The 21,475-nt window shown below is 47.0% G+C and overlaps 1 protein-coding gene across 1 annotated transcript in view; it reads left to right on the top strand.

Annotated features, from left to right (window-relative positions):
• Positions 1 to 21,475, top strand: part of LOC130871377 (paired immunoglobulin-like type 2 receptor alpha) — a 48,499-nt gene that overhangs the window by 9,263 nt on the left and 17,761 nt on the right. The window contains exons 2-4 of the mRNA XM_057764716.1: positions 5,995 to 6,381; positions 7,692 to 7,881; positions 19,693 to 20,114. Coding sequence (XP_057620699.1) covers positions 5,995 to 6,381; positions 7,692 to 7,881; positions 19,693 to 20,114 — 999 coding nt within the window. The remainder of the gene's footprint in view (positions 1 to 5,994; positions 6,382 to 7,691; positions 7,882 to 19,692; positions 20,115 to 21,475) is intronic.

Here is a 21,475-nt window from a genome sequence, read left to right as displayed (position 1 = left end):
TTTTCTCTGTATATTTGTTTTTGAGATGGTGGGGTGTCTCTGACTGTACTGTAATTTTCTATGTAGATCACGCTAGCCTCTAACTCACAGAAATCAATGTGCCTCAGCTTCTAGGGTGCTGGGATAAAGTCCATGTGCCACTATGTATACACTGTTTTTAGTTTGTTTGCTGTTTTTTTCTTTGTCTGTTTGTCATTTTTTTAAGCAAAATATATGATGTTGCAGAGGGGACTATGAGATTCTTAGTTTCTCTGACCTCAAACTTGATGATTCATGATTTTCTGTCACTGATCTTTGGCAACAGCAAAACCTGGAGACTTAATCCAGAAGAGTAGGTCACACAACCTCACTCACTAGGCCTTTAGGACACACTATAGAGTCTCTTCTTGTTGCTTCTGTCTATAGGAGTTCAGAGAGGTGCTCAGGCTGAGGCTGGACAGCACATGAGGGAGATGAAGATGATGATGTCATCCTAAGTGAGAAAGAAGAGGTCAGATGGTAGTGGGGCAACCATTCTATTGTAATATCCTAGTACAACCTGAGTGTCCTGTCTATACCACCAGCTGCCATTCTTCCACCATCCCCTCTAGCATCTCCCTAACTGTCTTCAGGACCCATTCTGGGTGGGTTAATTTGGGGTCCACCTGGATTCTGTATGCTGTCACTCAAGGAAGAATATAGGGAGTTCTAGGAGTGTGACAGGGAATGGGTAGATAAATGGACAGTTATCATCAATGAGTTGTCTGCTGCATCCGGTCCCACAGGCCCGGTTGGTTATTTGAGGGAAGTTTCTGGAATTGGATGGTTCAGACAGAAATAGGAAGAATTAAGCCTGTTCTCAGTCACCACTGCAGGAAAACACAGCTGGGTATAAAATCAGAGTCTGAATGCTAGGGACATTATCGGGAACTGGAGTTTGAAGACTCATAAAGCCTGGCCTGGGGAGGCCATGTTTACTAAGGATGAAGACTTGTTAAACACGTGGTGGCACATCAGCTGTGAAATTGCCTTGGATGACTGTGTGTGTCTGTGTGCAGGGGCATGTGTGTGCATACAACTGTGTGCTCATGTATGTGCAGGCCACAGCACAAACTCAGATATCATGCACGTTCAGCTCTTTTCTGTTTTGTAGGTTTTTGTTGTTTGTTTTTGTTTTTGTTTGTATGCTTGCTTTTGCTTTTTGAGACAAAGTCTCACTATATAGCCTTTGCTGGCCTGGGTATATAGACAAGGCTATATAGACTAAATATATAGACCATAGAACCTCCAACACACAGAGATCCACTTGCCTCTCCCTCTGCCTCCTAAATTTTAGAATTAAGGACATGCATCACCATGCCTAGCCCACCTTTGGTTAAATATTTAAATTACACTTACTTATTTGTTCTGTGGAGGCAGTGTATACCCACGCTACAGCCTGAGCAGCAGCCAGGTTCTAACACTGTAACCTGACCGTCCCATGGTCACATCCACACAAAGCCCCAGTGTGCACACTGCAGCCACAGGCTGCTCTTCCACGGAAAGTGCCCATGCACTGTGAAAGCATCACGGCTGCAGGGCCCAGTCACTGTTATTGGGAAAAACATGGCTATCACTGCAGGAAACTAATTATAGCATCCTGGACAGAAGTCATGCCACAGCAGGGCCCCTATGGGGATCTAGCTGAGTCCAGGACTTGAAACAGAGCCCATGACTTGGGATCAGCGACCAGCAGGTGGCAGCAGTGAGGATGAACACACGTGGTGGCTGGGATCCTGAAGAACCAACGGGAGCCTTTTGTATAAAAAAGCTCTTGACCAGCAGTGGCACATGGCAGCCTCATCAGGCCCATCCTCTCCTTGGTGACTTAGAAATCGAGTTACCATAAATAAAGGACATTGAGACTATAATTCGTGACTCTAGAGAAGCTAAATAAGAAGGTGAACCCAAAGAAAAACATATAAGCATCCCCCTGAATATTAACCTTCATCAGGCGATGAAAGAAGACAGAGACAGAGACCAACATTGGAGCACTGGACTGAAGTCTCACTATCCAAAGGAGGAACAGAAGGAGAGTGAGCACGAGCAAGGAACTCAGGACTGCGAGGGGTGCACCCACACACTGAGGCAATGGGGATGTTCTATCGGGAACTCACCAAGGCCAGCTGGCCGGGGACTGAAAAAGCATGGGACAAAACCGGTCTCGCTGAACATAATGGACAATGAGGACTACTGAGAACTGAAGAACAATGGCAATGGGTTCTTGATCCTATTGCACGTAATGGCTTTGTGGGAGCCCAGGTAGTTTGGATGCTCACCTTAATAGACCTGGATGGAGGTGGGTGGTCCTTGGACCTCCCACAGGGCAGAGAAACCTGCTTGCTCTTTGGGCTGAGGAGGAAGGAAGACTTGATTGGGGGAGGGGGAGGGAATGGGAGGTGGTGGCGGGGAAGAGGCAGAAATCTTTAATAATTAAATAAATTAATTAATAAAAAAAAAAAAGAAATCGAGTTACCCTTTACCCACGGACCCGAGTGTACGGCAGGGCTCGATGAACCCTGAAGTGAGTACACATGACCGTGAGAGCCCCTCTCAGACCTCACTGAGGCTAAAGACAAGGTTCATTGGTGGAACGCTTACCTGCCTGGCACAGAATCCTGGATTCTCTCTCCAGCAGAGAATAAAATGCATGATGGGTCAAGTCTGTCACCCAGCTCTTGGGAGAATAGAGAGGATCTGTAGGAGGTCAAGGTTATCCTTGGCTATGTAACAAGTTCAAGGCTCAGCCTGGACTACACCATACTGCATCCAGTAAAGGAGTTGGGGGAGGGCTTTCTGACAGGTTCAATAGGCCCTGTCTGTGCTTGTGATCTCCAGGGCAGGATGGATGGATAAAGAACTGTGTCCATCAAAAGCATTTGTTCAACTATGTTCATAGCACCATTATTTGTAATAGCCAGAACCTGGAAGCATCCTAGGTGTCCTTCAATGGAAGAATGAATGAAGAAAGTGTGGAATATATACACATTAGAGTACTACTCTGCAGTAAAAAACAATGACTTCTCGAATTTTGCATGCAAATGGATGGAAATAGAAAATACTATCCTGAGTGAGGTAACCCAGACCCAAAAAGAAGATCATGGGATGTACTCACTCATAATTGGTTTCTAGCTATGGATAGGGGGCCTCTGAGTCTATAATATGTGGTCCTAAAGAAGCTAAACAAGAGGGCAAACCCAAGGAAAAACATATAGTTATCCTCCTGGCTATGGGAAATAGACAAGAGTGCTGGGCAAAAAATTGGAATCTTGGGGGTAGGGTGGGATGGGGGTAAGGGGAGATGGAGAAAGAAAAGTGTGAAGGAGAGGATGAGGGGAACTTGGGGAAACGGGATGATTGGGGATATAGGAAGGTTGGATAGGGGAGCAGGGAAACTCATATCTTAGTTAAGGGAACCACCTAAGGGTTGGCAAGAGACTTGAACTTGGGGTGGCTACCAGATGCCCAGGGCAATGTCCCCAGTTAGTTCCTTGGGCACCTGAGGATAGGGAACCTGAAATGATCCTATCCTATAGCCATACTGATGAATATCTTGCATATCACCATAGAACCTTCATCTAGCAATGGATGGAGATAGAGACAGAGACCCACACTGGAGCACCGGACTGAGCTCCCAAGGTCCTAATTAGGAGTAGAAGGAGGGAGAACATTTACAACGAAGTCAGGACCACGAGGGGTGCACCCACCCACTGAGACAGTCGGACCAATCTATGGGGAGCTCACCAAGGCCAGCTGGACTGTGACTGAAAAAGCATGGGATAAAACCGGACTCTCTGAACATGGCGGACAATGAGAGCTGACGAGAGGCCAAGGACAATGGCACGGGGTGTTGATCCTACTTCAGGTTCTGGCTTTGTGGGAGCCTAGACAGTTTGGATGTTCAACTTCCTAGATCTGGATGGAGGGGGGAGGACCTTGGACTTTCCACAGGGCAGGGAACCCTGACTGCTCCTGGGACTGCAGAGGGAGGAGAAGAGGAGTGGGGGGAGGGGGAGAGGGGCGGGAGGAGGGGGAGGGAAATGGGAGGCGGGGAGGAGGCGGAAAATTTTTTTTTTCAATAAAAAAAAAAAAAGAACTGTGTCCATGTGCAGCTGAGAGTGAGGCCATGAGAACTTGTTTCTGGCTCAGGTCAAAGGATCAGCGGACCATGGGGACTTTGAGGAAGACAGAGAAGCAGATATGACAGGAGACAGTCTGCATAGCCACCTGCAGGGAAGCATGGAGAAGGCAGTCAATGGCAGGAAATCTAAGGAACTGGGGAGTCACCTTTGCATATGTCAATCAGGGATAATGATGTCACTTCCTCTTCAATTCCTCTATAATCACGTCTTCTTGCCCTTCAGGAAACTGATGGCACCTTGTCATGGGAAAGGGTTGGATGACCCTCCTAGAGAACCATCCCTGTGGCCACCACAGCCTCGGCCTCCATCTCTTACTCCTCTTTTCCTGTCACAGGTCAGCTGTGTCCACTCTGAGAGATGTCCCCAGTGATATATCATGATGGACACATTGGTGCTCTGAGCCCTCTTTGCCTACTTCATTCAAAAAATATTCTAGAACAGTCACAGATAGACAAAGTCTCTCAAGTGCTTTGTGGCAACAGCCTCCCTGGAGCCCGGCAGCAGATCTGTGGCCTTGAAGGAGTTCAGAGGCTGCACCGAGAAGCTGAAGTCAGTGTGGAGAGGGAAACTACAAGAACTCAGTTGTAATAAAGTCCAGGCACCTGCCATGTGCCAGAGCTTCTCTGATCCTTGGTTTCCTCTTCTGAGTGTGTGTTAAGGGTGGTGGGAGGCAGGAAGGCTCCTTCAGAAGCTGGAGCAGCTATGGAGTCGCTGTCAAGATGAGGGAGAAGATCACCCAGGAAGCCCAGGGAAGTTACAGACTCAGCAGCAGTGAGAGGCTGGGTTCAGAGTGTCCTCTGGGTTTTGGGTTTGCTGGGTCACTGTGAAGAGTTCCTGAAAGGCAACAACAGGGCAAAGAGCAGACACCAGGTGATGGTGAACTCTACCCGGTCTGGGATCTGAATGTGTGTCCTCATCACTTCCTCATTGTGTCTGAAGTGAGCAGAACCTGACCGCTTCTCTACCTGAGGTGACTAGAGAGACACAAACAACCAGAAGGTGGGGGGGGGCAATGAAAAATAGATCGGGGGAGGGGCAGGAGTGGAGGGAATATGGAGATGAGAAAGCAAAGCAATTACAGAGCACATAGGAAATGGACAAGACTGGATAGGACAGGAGGCCTAGGTGTAAGGGAGGAGAGCTGGCATGGTGAGGTCAATTCCATATCTTCCTGCCCAAATCAGGGCTGGCCTCAAGGGTTCGGACATTGTCTCACAAGGGCGGATCTTCTGCAACATGGGAAAGAAGAAGCTAGAATGATAAAGGAAGTTTCTGGCCACAAGGAGGTGGAGATTTGGAGGTCCTGCCCAAACTTTCCTCCACATGAGATAGCCTGGGGGATGTGGATCACTTTACCCTGATTCTCTCCTGAATCCTGAGTGCCCCAGGCTTCCTCCACAGGGCCTTCTCTCCTGCCTGATGGCTCTGCTGTTCTCATTTAGTGGAAGGAATTGGGTCATAGCGTGGGTCCTGCTTCTGCTGCTGACAGCAGTGTGCGTGCAAGCTGGTGAGTGGTGGTGAGTGGTAGGGACCTTGCTAGCAGCCATCTGCATTAAGCATAGGAGAGACCAGTGGGACTGGGTGGAGTGGGCTGTCATGTGGACAGGCGACTGCTAGAGAAGCCAGCCAGACCTCTGTACCCTAAGAGAGAGCTCAGCCCTCAGAGTGGGTCCAGTCCAGCCCTTTTTTGTCTGTCTTGTCGCATATGGGGCAGTGGGACATAGAGACAGTCCTTGCCCATGTCCTACACCTGCCTGGGGGTGAAGACTAAGGAAACTCTGGGTTGTCCCTTCTATCCCCTTCCATGACTTCAGATTCTCCCCATCCATCCCAGGAAACTCAGCAAGATCCAACAGAGTAAATGACCATCGGGTGGAACAACCAGCACACCTCTCTGGTGTCCAGGGTGGCTCTATCGAGATCCCCTTCTCCTTCTACTTCCCTGGGGAGTTGGCACCGGATCCACAGATGAGGATTCTCTGGAGATGGAAGCCCTTCTCTGAGGGATTGATCTACAACTCTTTCTCGGGTTTCATACATGAGAATTTTAAGGGCCGACTTATCCTGAACTGGACACAGCCTCAGACATCCGGAGTCCTCAGAATCCTGAACTTGAAGAAGAAGGACCAGACAGTGTACTTCTGCCGAGTTCGTCTGATCACAAGTAAAGGCGCGCAGCTATTGCAGGCAATAAATGGAACCAACCTCACCATCACCCATGGTGAGCCATCCTGGCTGTGGCTTCCATGCCTCTTTAGCTTCCTTGTCCCTTAGGTGTCACCTCAGGCTCCACAACTCTGAGCCTCTTTCATATTCCTTTTCCTTGGTTTTGCCTATGCCTCTGCCAAAAGAATCTTTTCCTGTAATTGTGACAAGCCTTTACTGTCTCCGTCTCCTCTGAGCTTGTCTGTAATTCTCTGCTCAGAGGGAACCCCGCCACTCTCTTGGCTTCAGCTTGCTTCCTACTCCCTATTTCACCTCCTTTCTGACCCAAACTAACACTGTGGTCCTGTCCATGTCCCCATTCCCCATGTCCTTGAAGTGCACTGACCTCTCCAGGATGTAACTGACTTGCTTGGTCCCGTGTCAGGGCTCCAGTCAGTCCCAATGGAGCATCTCCACACAGCCCCAACCTAAGTCCAGAACAAGCAGTGGGTGCCCATTGCATATTCTTGGTGTGTTAAGGTTCAACTGTAAGCTTCTACCTGTCACCATAGTTCCCTATTTCTTCTCCTAGCCCCCTAGAGCCCATCCCTCACCTATCCCTATCCACTCCCTTGTCTCTTCTCCATTTGCAACTCCCCTCCACCTTCCTCGTCCTGCCCTCACCTCTCCCACACAAGCCCCAAGGTCTTGGGAATTAATGTCCCCATTTTCATGATGTGGCTGCTCTGTCTTCTGATCCTTGTCTCTCTTCTGAGGGAGAAGTAATTGCAGACCCTGCACTGGGAACACGGAGTGTAACACTGGGTGGCAGGTACTCCTTCACCGGGCCCTTCAGGAGCTGGGGACTCTGTGTGTTTCCTTGTTGACCACAACCTTACTCTGTGGCTCATTTTATATATATATGTATTATGGTGTTTTGATTTTTATAAGACAGGGTCTCACCATGTAGCTCTGGTTGTTCTGGAACTTACAGAAGAAATCTGCCTACTTCTGTCTCCCAAGTGCTGAGATAAAGGCCTGTGCCACCACATCCAGCAGAGGCTGTTGACTGGATTAAAGATAACCTGTGAGAGGACGCCCACAGCACAGTTCTTGTGCAGTCTCTATGACTGCCTTGTTGACCTGATGTAATGTCTAACCGCAGCTGCTCAGGGAAGGGAGAGAAATGAGCTGTTTCCTGGGTCTAGAACAGTGATTCTTGACCTTCCTGATGCAGACATACTTTAATACAGTTCCTTATGTTGTGATGACCCCCCACTTCTAACATCTGCTTCCCATCCCGCATACACAGGGGAGACAAGATGTGATATTGACCCCATCCCTCCTCATCCAGGGAGGACCTGCTCACTACTCATCTCTCCCCAGCAGTTAAGACCACCACAAAAAGTCCCTCCATCATCACCTCTGCAGTCACCACGGCTGGACAGGAGGACACAGAGAACCAGAGGAATCCTTCACTTTTGAACATAGTAGCCATGGTCGGGGTGGTGGTGGCCACAGCTGTGCTCATAACCCCTGTCTGTGTGATGCTGATCTTCCTCTGGTGGAAGAAAAGGTGAGTGGTCCAGGACAGGGCCTCCTCTTAGCTTACCCTCTGGGGATTTTCTCAGCTGTGGGGGATGGAGAAGGAGGAGCTTGTTCAGGACAGAGTCCAGAGAACTCAGGGACAGAAAGGAGGCTGAACTCAACCAGGACTGAATCTGCCTCTAATTCCTTAGAGTCGCACCTGGAAATTAGAGGATCAAGTGCAGATGAACACAGCCTGCTCCTGAGGAATTCAAGGGGCACACAGGAGCCCCAGGGGCTAACTGCTCATTTGGAAAGGGCTGTGGCTGCTAAACAAGGTCTGAGGTAGAGCAGCCTTCAGGGACAGCATCTCACAGGAAGTGAGACCATCAAGAGAGAGAACTGCCTAACTTGGGGATATGGTATCAGCACAGAAATTAAACAATGGTGTTCAATAGAACCAAAGGTGAAAAGTCTGGGATGAATCCACAGTAAGAGAGATGAAAGATTTTTATCCTCCCCCTCAAAAAAAAAAAAAAAAAACATTGGCTGAGAGAAATTGCAGAGCAGGTGGGAAGATGGTATAGTTGGTAAATTGGTTGCCACAGAAATACAAGTACATGAATTCCATTCCCAGCGTCCATTTAAAAGGTTGGTCATGTTGGTAGACACTAGGGCAGGCAGAGACAGTAGGATCCCTTGAAGCTCACTGGGCTGCCAGCCTTGCCCAATAGTGAGAAGCCAATGGCAGACTTGTCACATAAAAGTAGGTGGGCAGCTCCTGCAGGATCATACCCAAGGGTGTCCTCTGTCATCCAAACACAGGCGTATACATGCAAATGTACACATACATATATATACTGCCCAAAAAATAAATTTAAAAAGGTTAGGAAAATGCTGAAATATGTAAGATTATTTAAATAATGGAAAAATTTATACAATAAGTCCTTACAATGCAAAATATTCTAAAAATTCAATGCAATCTTTATTCAAATCTCAAGTCCATTTTTGTATACATAAATGATTTGTGTTCTAAAATTCAAAAAGATTCTAAGAAACAATTATGGGGACAGAGTAGGGAACACCGGAATCCCAGCATTGGGAAGTACAGAGAGGGGAATCAAGAGAACAAGGTTGCCTGAAGTTACATAGAAAGTTGAAGGACAGTCTGGGCTCATTGTGACCTTGTACACACACAAAACAAGAGCGAAATGTGGTCTAGGTTCAGAGTATACTTAATTCCATGCTGAGTAGAAAACTACAGGGCAGGAGCAGAGATAGCAGATAGTGGAGTGTAATGGAAGGCACAGTAATAAAGTGTGAAGATGTATTTAGTGGTTTTCAGAAGGGCTCAGCCCTACAATAGATAAGAGGAGCAGCTGAGAGGTGCAGAGCAGCAGTCTGGGAGGCAGCATGTAGTGGGAGCTGCGGGCTGCGTTCCTGCCGCCCCAGCTCCTGGTCGCCTAGCTAGCTTATGCCCCAAAATAACAACACACAAACTGTATTCTTTTAAACACTGCTTGGCCCATCAGCTCTAGCCCTTACTGGCTAATTCTCATATTTTGCCTAACCCATTTTTAGTAATCTGGGTAGCATCAGTCTTACCGGGAAAGATTCAGCATGTCTGATCTAGCTGCTTGCTTCATGGCGTCTGCTCTGGAGAGGAGAGCATGGCGTCTGCTCCAGAGAGCAGAGCTGTCGAGTCTGAGCTCACTTCCTCTTCCTCCCAGCATTCTATTCTGTTTACTCCACCTATCTAAATTCTGCCCTATCAGATGGGCCAAGGCAGTTTCTTTATTAGCCAATGACCTTCCTCCATCAGCAGCAGAAGTCTGACTGGGATTAGAATCCTAGGACTGAATCTGCAGGGAGCAGCAGCTGCATTCACAGGGACAGCCATGGAGCCAGCTTCCAGGGAAACAAAAGGGAGGTCTGGTGAGTGCAGACAGAGCTGGGAGAGCAGGGAAGGGACATGAGTTCTAGACAGGGGAAGGAAACAAAGGGAGAAGGATATGGACAAGGGGCAGTGGACAGGAGAGCTGTCCTCTAATTGGCTGTGCTGTGCAGAAGGACAGCTGAGGACTGGACTCAGGTCCTGGTGACGCTCAGACCTATCCCTGTTTGGCTGCTGCAGAGCTGTTTGCTGCCGTGGGCCCCTAATGTTGTCTGAACACAGAGAACAGCTAAGAGGCAGACAGAGGATCAGCATGGCTGCCACACTGACACTGGTTCTTCTCCTACAGGCCAGCAGACTAAAGCTGAAACCCCAGCCAGGTGAGCGGCTGTCATCCCAAGGAGCAGGTGAGAGGCTGCGTGGGAAAGATTGTTTTGAGAGGCATGCAAGGGAACTAGCGAGGTGATTGAGTCAGAAAAGCCTTGCCCTTGGCAGGAGGACCTGAGCTTGATTCCGAGAACCCACAATATAAGCCAGGTAGGCGGCAGGAATTTGTAATCCCAGCCCTGGACAAGCACGGATCTGGTAGAGCCCTGGGACTGGCTGTCCAGCTCCTCTAGCCTTACTGCTGAGCTCCAAGCCAGTCAGAGGCTCTGTCAGAAAAAAAAATGTGGATTCCCCAGGAATAAATCATGGTCATAACCTTTTCTAAATTTATTTTAAATGAAGCATTTTAAAATTGCATATTAGTGAACCAAAAAATAGTGTGATCCAGCAATATAGCTATGAGAAAAGGCACTGCTGCCTAGGCCTATAACCTGGGCTTGATTTCTAGCCACCCAAATGTACAGGGAGACTAACTCTGGAAACTCCTCCTGTTCCTTTTAGGGTCAGCCACAGGTACCAGCTGAGACATTGTCTGTTATCTGCTGCTACCAGACGTCCAGGGGCCAGCATCTGTCAATAAGGTGGTCAGTTTTCCTCAAAATAGGGATTGCTGGCCACACATCCTGCATCTCACTCTCCCCCCTGCCACCTGCCTTAGAATCAGAGAGCATGGCTACAGTCCTGATCTCTGATACATCTTATCCCTGAACAGGTACAAGAAGAGAATCCCCATATCTGCCATGTACCCTCTGATTTCCTCTCCTTAGAATTCAGGTCATCTTTGTCTCTGTTCCTGAGAGCCTTACTGTGCTGTTTCCTGTCTCTTCATGGAATTAATAATAATTTCAGTAAATCTCCCATGACCTCTTAGAGAGTCGCAGATTGTGTTCAGAGGCAGCGTCACTGAGAGAAGCACAGATCATGACCACACTGAGCAGCACTGCATGAGGATCCCAGTTCCTCTCTCCTTTCTCCCTGAACACTGCCATCTCAGCGACAGCACCTGACCCCTCCATGGCCCTCCTCAGGTGACAGACCATGGCTTGCTTGGGTCCCATCCTGGGCTTCCTTTCCTCACAGGCCCAACTACAAGCACTCAGTTTCCTTATTTCCTGCCTTGTGTATATTCTGGTCTCTGGGGTCTCCCCTAGGACAAGACTTCCTTCTCAAATCCAGTTTGTCTTAACATTTGATCGTCAGTGGGTCAGCTTCTACCAGAGAGCATGCTGGGACATAAGGACAGCAGACTGACTAGTAAGAATCAAAATCTGGCTGCTTTTATAGCCAGAAGAGGTGCATGAGCATGCTTGATTGAGATCCACCAATCAGAAACCTTGAGTGCATATCAGTCATGGAACTAGCTGAGTCATTGGGAAAATGGTCCCCAACCCCATGTGCTTGCTGAAGATGGAGGGATATGGAGAAGCCATCAAGGCTTTTCATGACTAAAGTGAAGTCTACTGAAGCAGCTGTAAGATGCCTGCTGTGGTGTAACTGGATCCAAGCCTCTGAGGCTGAACTCAGCAGTGGCCATGGTCCCAGTAACTTTGGCAGCTGGGATGGTGTCTCCTCTGGGCATCCCTGAGTTAATCCCAAAGATGGGAGTAGGTAGACTGCCAACCCAAAGTATCATGATCAAATTAATTAAAGCAACCAATTGATTAAAGCAAGCTTTTTATTTGTGTATAAGGCAGAGTTCAAGTGGTCATCACTTTGAATGTAAGGAAGACAAGTCCTCTATAGCTCAGGCAGAGGTTTCCAAATGAAGGATTTTGGTAGATGAAACAGTCGTGTTACATGAGCACAGCATAAGCATAACAGGATAGTCCTCCTGAAACAAAGACATGGTTGGAGGGTGGACATCACAAGTCATTGTGGGTGGTCACATAAGCTTCTGATACAAAGGTAGAGTCACAAAACAGATATAAACAATTTATTTAAAAAATAAAGACATGATTGTAATTCCTGGAACAGGGAGTATGGAACCATTTATAGTTAAGTGTACAGATGGGGCAAAACCAAAGCCTTGAGCTACATAAGCATAAATGAATCTATTTTGTTTTTACTCTAAGATGACTTTGAAGCCTAAGATGGAGCCAGGCTGGTTCTTCACATTATGGTGTTCACACAAGCAGGCTGCTGCTATGGTGGTCTGTCCAGTCATCTAAAGGACTATCCATTCATCAACTCTACCCTTCAAGTGCTGGGTAGAGAGAAGAGATCTCAGAGCTGTTACTTAAATGTTCATGTGACTTGCCAGGTCAGTTTTCACTATTTAAAAGGAGAGGTTTCAAGAGGTAAAGAACACAGAGCGAACAATCTTGACATTTAGGTGCTTTATTCCAGACCAAACTCCCATTGGTTGAAGGGAACATTGTGGTCCAAGTGTGAAGAAGACGTTGGGTTCTAGTCTTTGGGATATGTGTTCCCTGGCCTGAGCCAGTCAGTAACAAAATGGACTAAAGGGAACTGGGCATGGCGACATATGCCTGCAATGCCAATGATTGACAGGTAGAGACAAAAAGATCATGAATTGCAGGCTATCATTAGTACCCATTGAGTTTGAAGCCAGCCTGTCCTACAGAAGACCCTGTCTTGAAGTCAACAAACCAAAGCTAAGTAAAAGTGAGAATAGTACAGAAACGTGATGGAGGCAGGTCATCTTAGTTCACTTTGGTTGGCGACAAAGAACATGAAGATGTCACTAGTTTTCTCTCTAGATTCACTTAGACAAAATTTTCAACTGTAGTAGGTTTGCTTTTCTCTGTTTGTTTGTATCTTTGTTTTTGAGATGGCGGGGTGTCTCTGTTATGTCACTCCGACTGTTCTGTAATTTTCTATATAGATCAGTCTGGTCCACAATACACAGAAATTCACCTGCCTCGGCCTCCAGAGTGCTGGGATAAAGTCATGTACCACTATGTAAACACTGTTTGTTAAAGTTTGTTTGCTGCTTTTTCGTCTGTTTGACTTTTTATAGGAAAACATATGATGTTGCAGAGGGGACTAGGAGATTCTTAGTATTTGTGATCTCAAACTTGATGATTCATGAGTTTCTGCCTCTGATCTTGGGCAAAGCAATACCTGGAGACTTAATCCAGAGGAATAGGTCAAGCAACCTCACTCACTGGGCCTCTAAGACACCCTATAGAGTCTCTTCTTGTTGCTTCCCTCTACAGGGGTGCAGGGAGGTGCTCATGCTGAGGTTGGATAGCACACGAGGGAGGTGAAGATGATGATGTCATCATAGGGGAGAAAGCGGAGGTCAGGTGGGGGCAGGGCAACTGTGCTACTGTAATGTCCTAGTGCAGCCTGAGTGTCCTGTCTACACCACCAGCCGCCATCCTGCCACCATCCCCTCTAGCATCTCCCTTACTGTCTTCAGGACCCAGTCAGCATGGGTTATTTTGGGGTCTGTCTGGATTCTGTATGCTGTCACTCAAGGAAGAATATAGGGAGTGCTAGGAGCGTGACAGGGAATGGGTAGACAAATGAAGAGTTGTCATCAATGAGTTGTTTTCTGCATCAGGTCCCACAGGGCCTGCAGTGTTGGTTATTTGAGGGAAGTTTCTGGAATTGGATGGTTCAAACAGAAATAGGAAGAATTGAGCCTGTTTTCAGCCACTGCTGTTATGGGAAAAGATAGCTGTGTCTGAATGCTAGGGACATTATTAGGAACTAGAGTCTGAAGACTCATAGAGCCTGGCCTGGGGATGTCATGTTTACTCAGGAGGAAGACTGGTTAAACACGTTGTGGCACATCCTCTGTGAAATTGCCTTGGATGACTGTGTGTGTCTGTGTGCAGGGGCATGTGTGCACAAATAAATGTGTGCTCATGTATGTGCAGTCCAGAGAACAACCTTAGATATCATGTACATTCAGCTCTTTTGTGTTTTGTAGGTTTTGTTTTTGTTTGTACGCTTGCTTTTGCTCTTTGAGACAAAGTCTCACCATATAGCCTTTGCTGGCCTGGGTATATAGACCAGGCTATATAGACTAGATATATAGACCATAGAACCTCCAACACACAGAGATCCACTTGCCTCTCCCTCTACCTCCTAAATGATAGAATTAAAGGCATGTACCTCCATGCCTAGCCCACCTTTGGTTAAATATTTAAATTACACTTACTTATTTGTTCTGTGGAGGCAGTGTATACCCACGCTACAGCCTGAGCAGCAGCCAGGTTCTGACCGTCCCATGGTCACATGCACACAAAGCCCCAGTGTGCACACTGCAGCCACAGGCTGCTCTTCCACGGAAAGTGCCCATGCACTGTGAAAGCATCACGGCTGCACAGCCCAGTTACTGTTATTGGGAAAAACATGGCTATCACTGCAGGAAACTAATTACAGCATCCTGGAGAGAAGTCATCCCACAGCAGGGCCCCTATGGGTATCCAACAGAGTCCAGGACTTGAAACAACAGAGCCAATGACTTGAAACTCAGGGGCCAGCAGGTGGCAGCAGTGAGGCTGGGCACAAGTGGTTGCTGGTATCCTGAAGAACCAACCAGAGCCTTTTGTATAAAAAAGCTCTTGACCAGCAGGGGCACATGGCAGCCTCATCAGGCCCAGCCTCTCCATGGTGACTTAGAAATCGAGTTACTTTTTACCCACAGACCCCAGAGTGTACGGCAGGGCTCGATGAACCCTGAAGTGAGTACACATGACCATGAGAGCCCCTCTCAGACCTCACTGAAGCTAAAGACAAGGTTCATTGGTGGAGTTCTTACCTGCCTGGCACAGAACACTGGGTTCTCTCCCCAGCAGAGAATAAAATGCATGATGGGTCATGCCTGTCACCCAGCTCTAGGGAGAATAGAGAGGATCTGTAGGAGGTCAAGGTCATCCTTGGCTATGTAACAAGTTCAAGGCCCAGCCTGGACTACATCATACTGCATCCAGTAAAGAAGTTGGGGGAGGGCTTTCTGACAGGTTCAATAGGCCCTGTCTGTGGTTGGGGTCTCCAAGGGCAGGATGGATGGATAAAGAAGTGTGTCCATGTGCAGCTGGGGTGAGGCCATGAGAAATTTTTTCTGTCTCAGGTCAAGGTATCAGAGAACCATGGGGACTGTGAGGAAGACAGAGAAGCAGATATGATGGGAGGCAGTCTGCATAGCCACCTGAAGGGAAGCATGGAGAAGGGAATAAAGGGCAGGAAATCTAAGGAACTGGGGAATCCCTTCTGCACATATCACTCAGAGAAAATGATGCTGCTTCCTCTGATGCAGCATCCTGTCCTGCAGGGAACTGATGGCACCTTGTCATGGGAAGGGTGGGATGACCTCCACAGGACCATCCCGGCGGCCACCACAGCCTCGGCCCCCATCTCTTACTCCTCTGTTCCTATCACAGCTCACCTGTGTCCACTCTCAGAGATGTCCAGGTGATATGTCATGACGGACACATTGCTGCTCTGAGCCCTCTTTACCCACTTCATCCAAAGAATGTTGTAGAACAGTCACAACTAGACGACGTCTCTCAAGTGCTCTGTGAGAAAAGCCTCCCTGGAGCCCAGCAGCAGATCCTTAGCCTTGAGGGAGGTTCAGAGGCTGCACCGAGCAGGCAGCTGGAAGTCAGTGTGGAGAAGAGGAATACAAGAACTCAATGCGACTGAAGTCCAGTCACCTGCCAGTCATGTGACATGTGCCAGGGCTTCTCTGATCCTTGGTTTCCTCTTCTGAGTGTGTGGTTGTTGTGATCCAGCTGCCCTCACTCCCCTTGACCAACAGCTGAACTTCCTTGTGGTCTGTAATTGACAAGGATGTTTCTGTCCTTTCTGGCCGGTGGGTCTCCACAGAAACAGTAGAGGTAAAAAGGTTACTGGGCAAAATAAAGTTTGCTGTTCTTCCACCTGAGAAGAAGTATCCTTGTCTCAATCCCGGCACCCCCCACCAGTCTCGGCATCCAGGCTGTGTTGGCTGTGGCATGTGTTAAGGGTGATGGGAGGCAGGAAGGCTCCTTCAGAAGCTGGAGTAGCTCTGGAGTTGCCGGGGACGCAGCCCCGCCGCTCTTATTACAACAGAGCGTGCTAATAAACTCCACGTAAAACCTGAGAGGGCTTAAAAAGGACACAAAGAAAATTTAAGACAGTTTTTGCTGTTTGTGGGTTGCGTACCACAAAAAAATTTTCCTGACTCAGCAGCAGGAAAAAAACTGGCCATTTTAAAATGCCGGCTTTCTGGGCTGTGCCGCCATTGTGATCTCTGTCTGGCTTCTGCGGGAGACAGAGCTTTTAAATGGATCATTTGGAGTAAAGTGCTACGGCTTGCTTGATGGCAACTAGACTCACTGTGTGCCTAAAAGAAAGTCATTGCGTGCTGCGGCTCAGAGGCACAAGCAGCTCCACCACGCTACTGGTGCAATGTGCAAGGATCAGAGACACGAGCGGCTCTGCCATGTTGGACCGGGTGGGGCAAGCAGGCAGTACCTGTTTTTAACCTAGGAATGTCACAGCTTAGATTCTTAAGCACTTAACGATTTAAAAGCTCAAAACAAAATGCTCCTGGATAGTAAAAATTACAAATTCACAATAAAACAGATTCAGACATAAAAGACCACTAAATAAGTCACAATGTTGGATGAATATACGTAGGCTTAAAAAAATATATAGAAAAAAAATAAAGTTAATGTCCTTAAAAAAAGGGGGATAAAGTCTTTAAAGAGACAAAGTACAGATAGTTATAGATTAAAAAAAATAAAAAAAAATAAACCACGTAAAAATAAAAAATTCACAAAGAGTCTGGATTATGTACATTGTGTTTTCTTTAAAATTTTTAACTGTAAAGGAGCTAAGTACAAAGAGACATTTCATTATATGGGCTGCCAAACAGAACCAAAATAAATATAAGGGTATTATGATTTCAAAATTTGGGTCTAAGGATATGATGCTTTAAAAAGGGTCTTCTTTTGTTTTTCACAGAGGACGAGACTCTGTTGATTATTTCTATCCCAATATGGTATGATAGACCACGTCCTCCTAAAAGGTTGCTGTAAACACCCTCAAAAAATTACTTCGCTCAACTGCCAACTGAGATGAATCTAGCACACAGGTTATACCATAAAAGACCTAAATAACAGTGCCCCCATTCAACAGAAAACAGTTTGAAAAAAATTAACTGCGCCCATATTCCCAAATATTGTTTATAAATGTTCTTTTACATTTAAAGGGGGATATGATATAGGTATGTATGATATAGGTATGAATAATTTACATTGGTATGGATTTTAAGGTCAATTTTGTTATATGTATATGTATTTCTGCTCTTGATTAAGGTATTGTGATTGTGTAGTTCATTTAAGAATGTAATGTATAATTAGGAAATATAGGTTGCTAATGGATAATCATCAATAGTCAAGCTTGCACTCATGTTAGTTAGATTTTCTAGATATATAGAGATATATTTCAGTTATATAGACATTCTTCATATATTTCAAAGACTGCAGAATATGGTATTTAAAATATTTTAAAAACTTAGGGCATTTCATGACAATGAGACATGTCTGCTCCTGACAGCACCAATCTACTTTAAAGATGGGCATCAAAGAGGATCCTTAAGGAGTTTGATAAACATTTGGGCAAGACACTGCTCTTGCCTGGACTGTTACATAAACTGGACGCAAAAAACCCACAGAGAGAGGACTGCTAAACTTGCGTAAAGGTGAGATGATCTTTCAGGGTTCCTGATTCATGAAAGAGTCTGCGAGACATTCTACAGGACACAGCAGATAGTGACTAAACTGTCTTTGAAATTTCCTGCTTCATGGAAATGTCTGCTGGATACTATGGGCCTAAAGACTGAGGATGAATGCCCCAACGGTACAGAGGAACTTTGGGTGACTGTTCAGACAGTGAGATGTCTCTGTCATTTCTAGAGTTTTGGATTTCTTGTTTACTTAGGTAATATTATATCCTTCTGGAGTCTTTGATGGAGTTAAAGAATGGTTAGTTATAGTTATAGTTTTCCATTGTTATGATAAAAGATAAAATAGATATAAATATTGTAACTGTAATTCTTGCTTTATAACTGTTTTGTTATATGTAATTTTACTATGTTAAAATAAAAGCCTTTCTTTTTTGTTTAAACAGAAAAAAGAAAAATGATGGAGGAGGGCCATCTTTCTATCTGTTGCTTTCATTGGTTAATTAATAGAGAAACTGCCTAGGCCCATTTGATAGGCCACCCCTTAGGTGGGTGGAGTAAACAGAACAGAATGCTGGGAGAAAGAAGTCGAGTCAGGAGTCGCCATGATTCGCCCATCAGACACAGACGCAGGTTAAGATCTCCATGGTAAGCCGCCAGATCGTGGTGCTACACAGATTATTAAAAATGGGTTAATCTAGATATGAGAGCTAGCCAGTAAGAGGCTAGAGCTAATGGGCCAAACAGTGTTTAAAAGGATACAGTTTCTGTATAATTATTTTGGGTAAAGCTAGCCGGGTGGTGGGATGCTCCCACTTCAACATGGAGTCGCTGTCAAGGTGAGGGAGAAGATCACTCAGGAAGCCCAGGGAAGTTACAGACTCAGCAGCAGTGAGTGGCAGGGGCCAGAGTGTCCTCTGGGTTATGGGTTTGCTGGGACACTGTGAGGGGTCCCTGAAAGGCAACAACAGGGCAAAGAGAAGACACAGGGTGGTGGTGAACTCTACTAGGTCTGGAATCTGAATGTGTGTCCTCATCACTTCCTTCCTCATTGTGTCTGAAGTGAGCAGAACCTGACCACTTCTCTACCTGAGGTTACTAGAGAGACACAAACAACCAGAAGGTGGGAGGGGCAATGACAAATAGATCGGGGGAGGGGCAGGAGTGGAAGGAATATGGAGATGAGAAAGCAAAGCAATTACAGACCACATAGGAAATGGGCAAGACTGGATGGGACAGGAGGCCTAGGTGTAAGAGAGGAGAGCTGGCATGGTGAGGTCAATTCCATATCTTTCTGCCCAAATCAGGGCTGGCCTCAAGGGTTCGGACATTGTCTCACAGGGTGGATCTTCTGCATCACGGGAAAGAAGAAGCCAGAATAATAAAGGAAGTTTCTGGCCACAAGGAGCTAGAGATGTGGAGGTCCTGCCCCCACTGTCCTTCACATGAGCAGTCCTGGAGGTTGTGGATCACTTTACCCTGATTCTCTCCTGACTCCTGAGTGCCCCAGGCTTCCTCAACGGGGCCTCCTCTCCTGCCTGATGGCTCTGCTGGTCTCATTTCATGGAAGGAATTGGGTCATAGCGTGGGTCGTGCTTCTGCTGCTGACAGCAGTGTGCATGCAAGCTGGTGAGTGGTGGTGAGTAGTGGGGACCTTGCTAGCAGCCATTGCCTTAACCATAGGAGAAACCAGTGGGGCTGGGAAGAGTGGGTTTTCACGTGGACAGGTGACTGCTAGAGGAGCCAGCTTCACCTCTGTACCCCAAGAGAGAGCTCATCCCTCAGAGTGGGTCCATTCCAACCCTTTTTGTCTGTTCTGTCCCATATGGGGCAGTGAGACATAGAGACAGTTGTGCTCCATGTTCTACACCTGCCTGTTGGTGAAGACTCAGGAAACTCTGGGTTGTCCTTTCTATCCCCTTCCATGCCTTCAGATTCTCCCCATCCTTCCTAGGGAACTCAGCAGGATCCAGCAGAGTAAATGACTATGGGGTGGAGCAATCAGCACGCCTCTCTGGTGTCCAGGGCGGCTCCATCGAGATCCCCTTCTCCTTCTACTTCCCTGGGGAGTTGGAACAAATTCCACAGATGAGGATTCTCTGGAGATGGAAGAAACTCCATGGGGAATTGATCTACAACTCTTCCTCGGGTTTCATACACGAGCATTTTAAGGACCGGCTCATCCTGAACTGGACACAGCCTCAGACATCCGGAGTCCTCAGAATCCTGGACTTGAAGGAGAAGGACCAGACAGTGTACATCTGCCAAGTTCGTCTGAACACAAGTAAAGGTGTGCAGATGTTTCATTCGAATGATGGGACCCACCTCACCATCTCTCAAGGAGAGCACATCCCAGGTCAGGCTTTGGTTACCCTGGCTTTCTTGTACCATAGATGTCATTAGCTATCTTACTTGTCTGATCCTTTCCACAGATTCCTCTCGTGTGTTCTGTACCCTCCCCAGAGCTCTGCCATCTTCCTCTTTCCTCTTCGCCACAACCATCCACAAGGTTTAGCTCCTTTCTCAGAGCTGTCCCCTCACTGTGCCCTCAGATCTCACCCCACTCCCGAGTCTCAGCTCCTCCTAGATGCCCAGTCTCCTGCTCCTTTCTCCCAACTGCATTACTGCCCTGTCCACCCCTTTCCTCATTGCTATATATCCATATGGGTGTGGCCTCTCCAGGATGGAGCAGCCTCCACTTGGTCCTGTGCCAGTGTCTCTGTTAATTCCCAGTTTACACCATATCTCGTGCCTTCCACAGAGGGTGCCTTCTGGTCCCCATGTACACCCCTCCTCCTCTGGGTCTCCCTACTTCATCAGTCTCTAAGACACATCCCTCACCTCTCCTCACACCAGTTTTTTTTAATCCCCCTTCCTCAGTGCCCTCTTCTCCCTCCTTGCTTCACATCCCCTATTTTCCCACATTCTCCCACGTTCTCACCATGATCAGGTCTTCTGGCCATTTCAACTCCTCTGTGGCAGCTGTGACTTCAGCTTCCTCACAGAGTGCACTCAGGCCCAGCTGGGTAACTGTTTGGGCACTGCCCCCCCCATCACCACTGCTGGGCACTCTTGTGGTCATTATATATGGAGAGACACAGACACCAGCAGAATTCAACCCCTGCTGAGGTCATGCTGGTGACCAACAGACCCCACAAAGTCCCTTTACCTCCAAGTGTTTCTCAACCAGTAGACATGGCCTCTGCTGGAGTTCACTCTATTGCTTGTCTCCCTACTATCTTGATTTTGTGGAGCATGTTTTGGTCTAGGCTGAAGAGCTATGAATCCCTGTTGATACCTCACTCCATATGATGGTTTCTACATCCATCCATTTGCCCACAAATTTCAAGATGTCATTATTTTTTTCTGCTGTGTAGTACTCCATTGTGTAAATGTACCACATATTACCTATCCATTCATCTGTTGAGGGGCATTTAGGTTGTTTCCAGGTTCTGGCTATGACAAACAATGCTGCTATGAACATAGATGAGCACATGTCCTTGTGGTACAATTGAGCATTCTTTGTGTATATACTTAAAAGTGGTATTGCTGGGTCTTGATGAAGGTTGTTTCCTAATTTTCTGAGAAATTGCCATGTTGATATCCAAAGGGGCTGTGCCAGTTTGCATTCCCACCAGCAATGCAGGAGAGTTCCCTTTACCCAACATCCTTTCCAGCATAAGTTGTCATCAGTGTTTTTGATCTTGGCCATTCTTA

This window comes from Chionomys nivalis, chromosome 3 (assembly GCF_950005125.1).
Source record: "Chionomys nivalis chromosome 3, mChiNiv1.1, whole genome shotgun sequence".
NCBI classification, from domain to species: domain Eukaryota; kingdom Metazoa; phylum Chordata; class Mammalia; order Rodentia; family Cricetidae; genus Chionomys; species Chionomys nivalis.
This window is presented reverse-complemented; position numbering and strand designations above follow the sequence as displayed.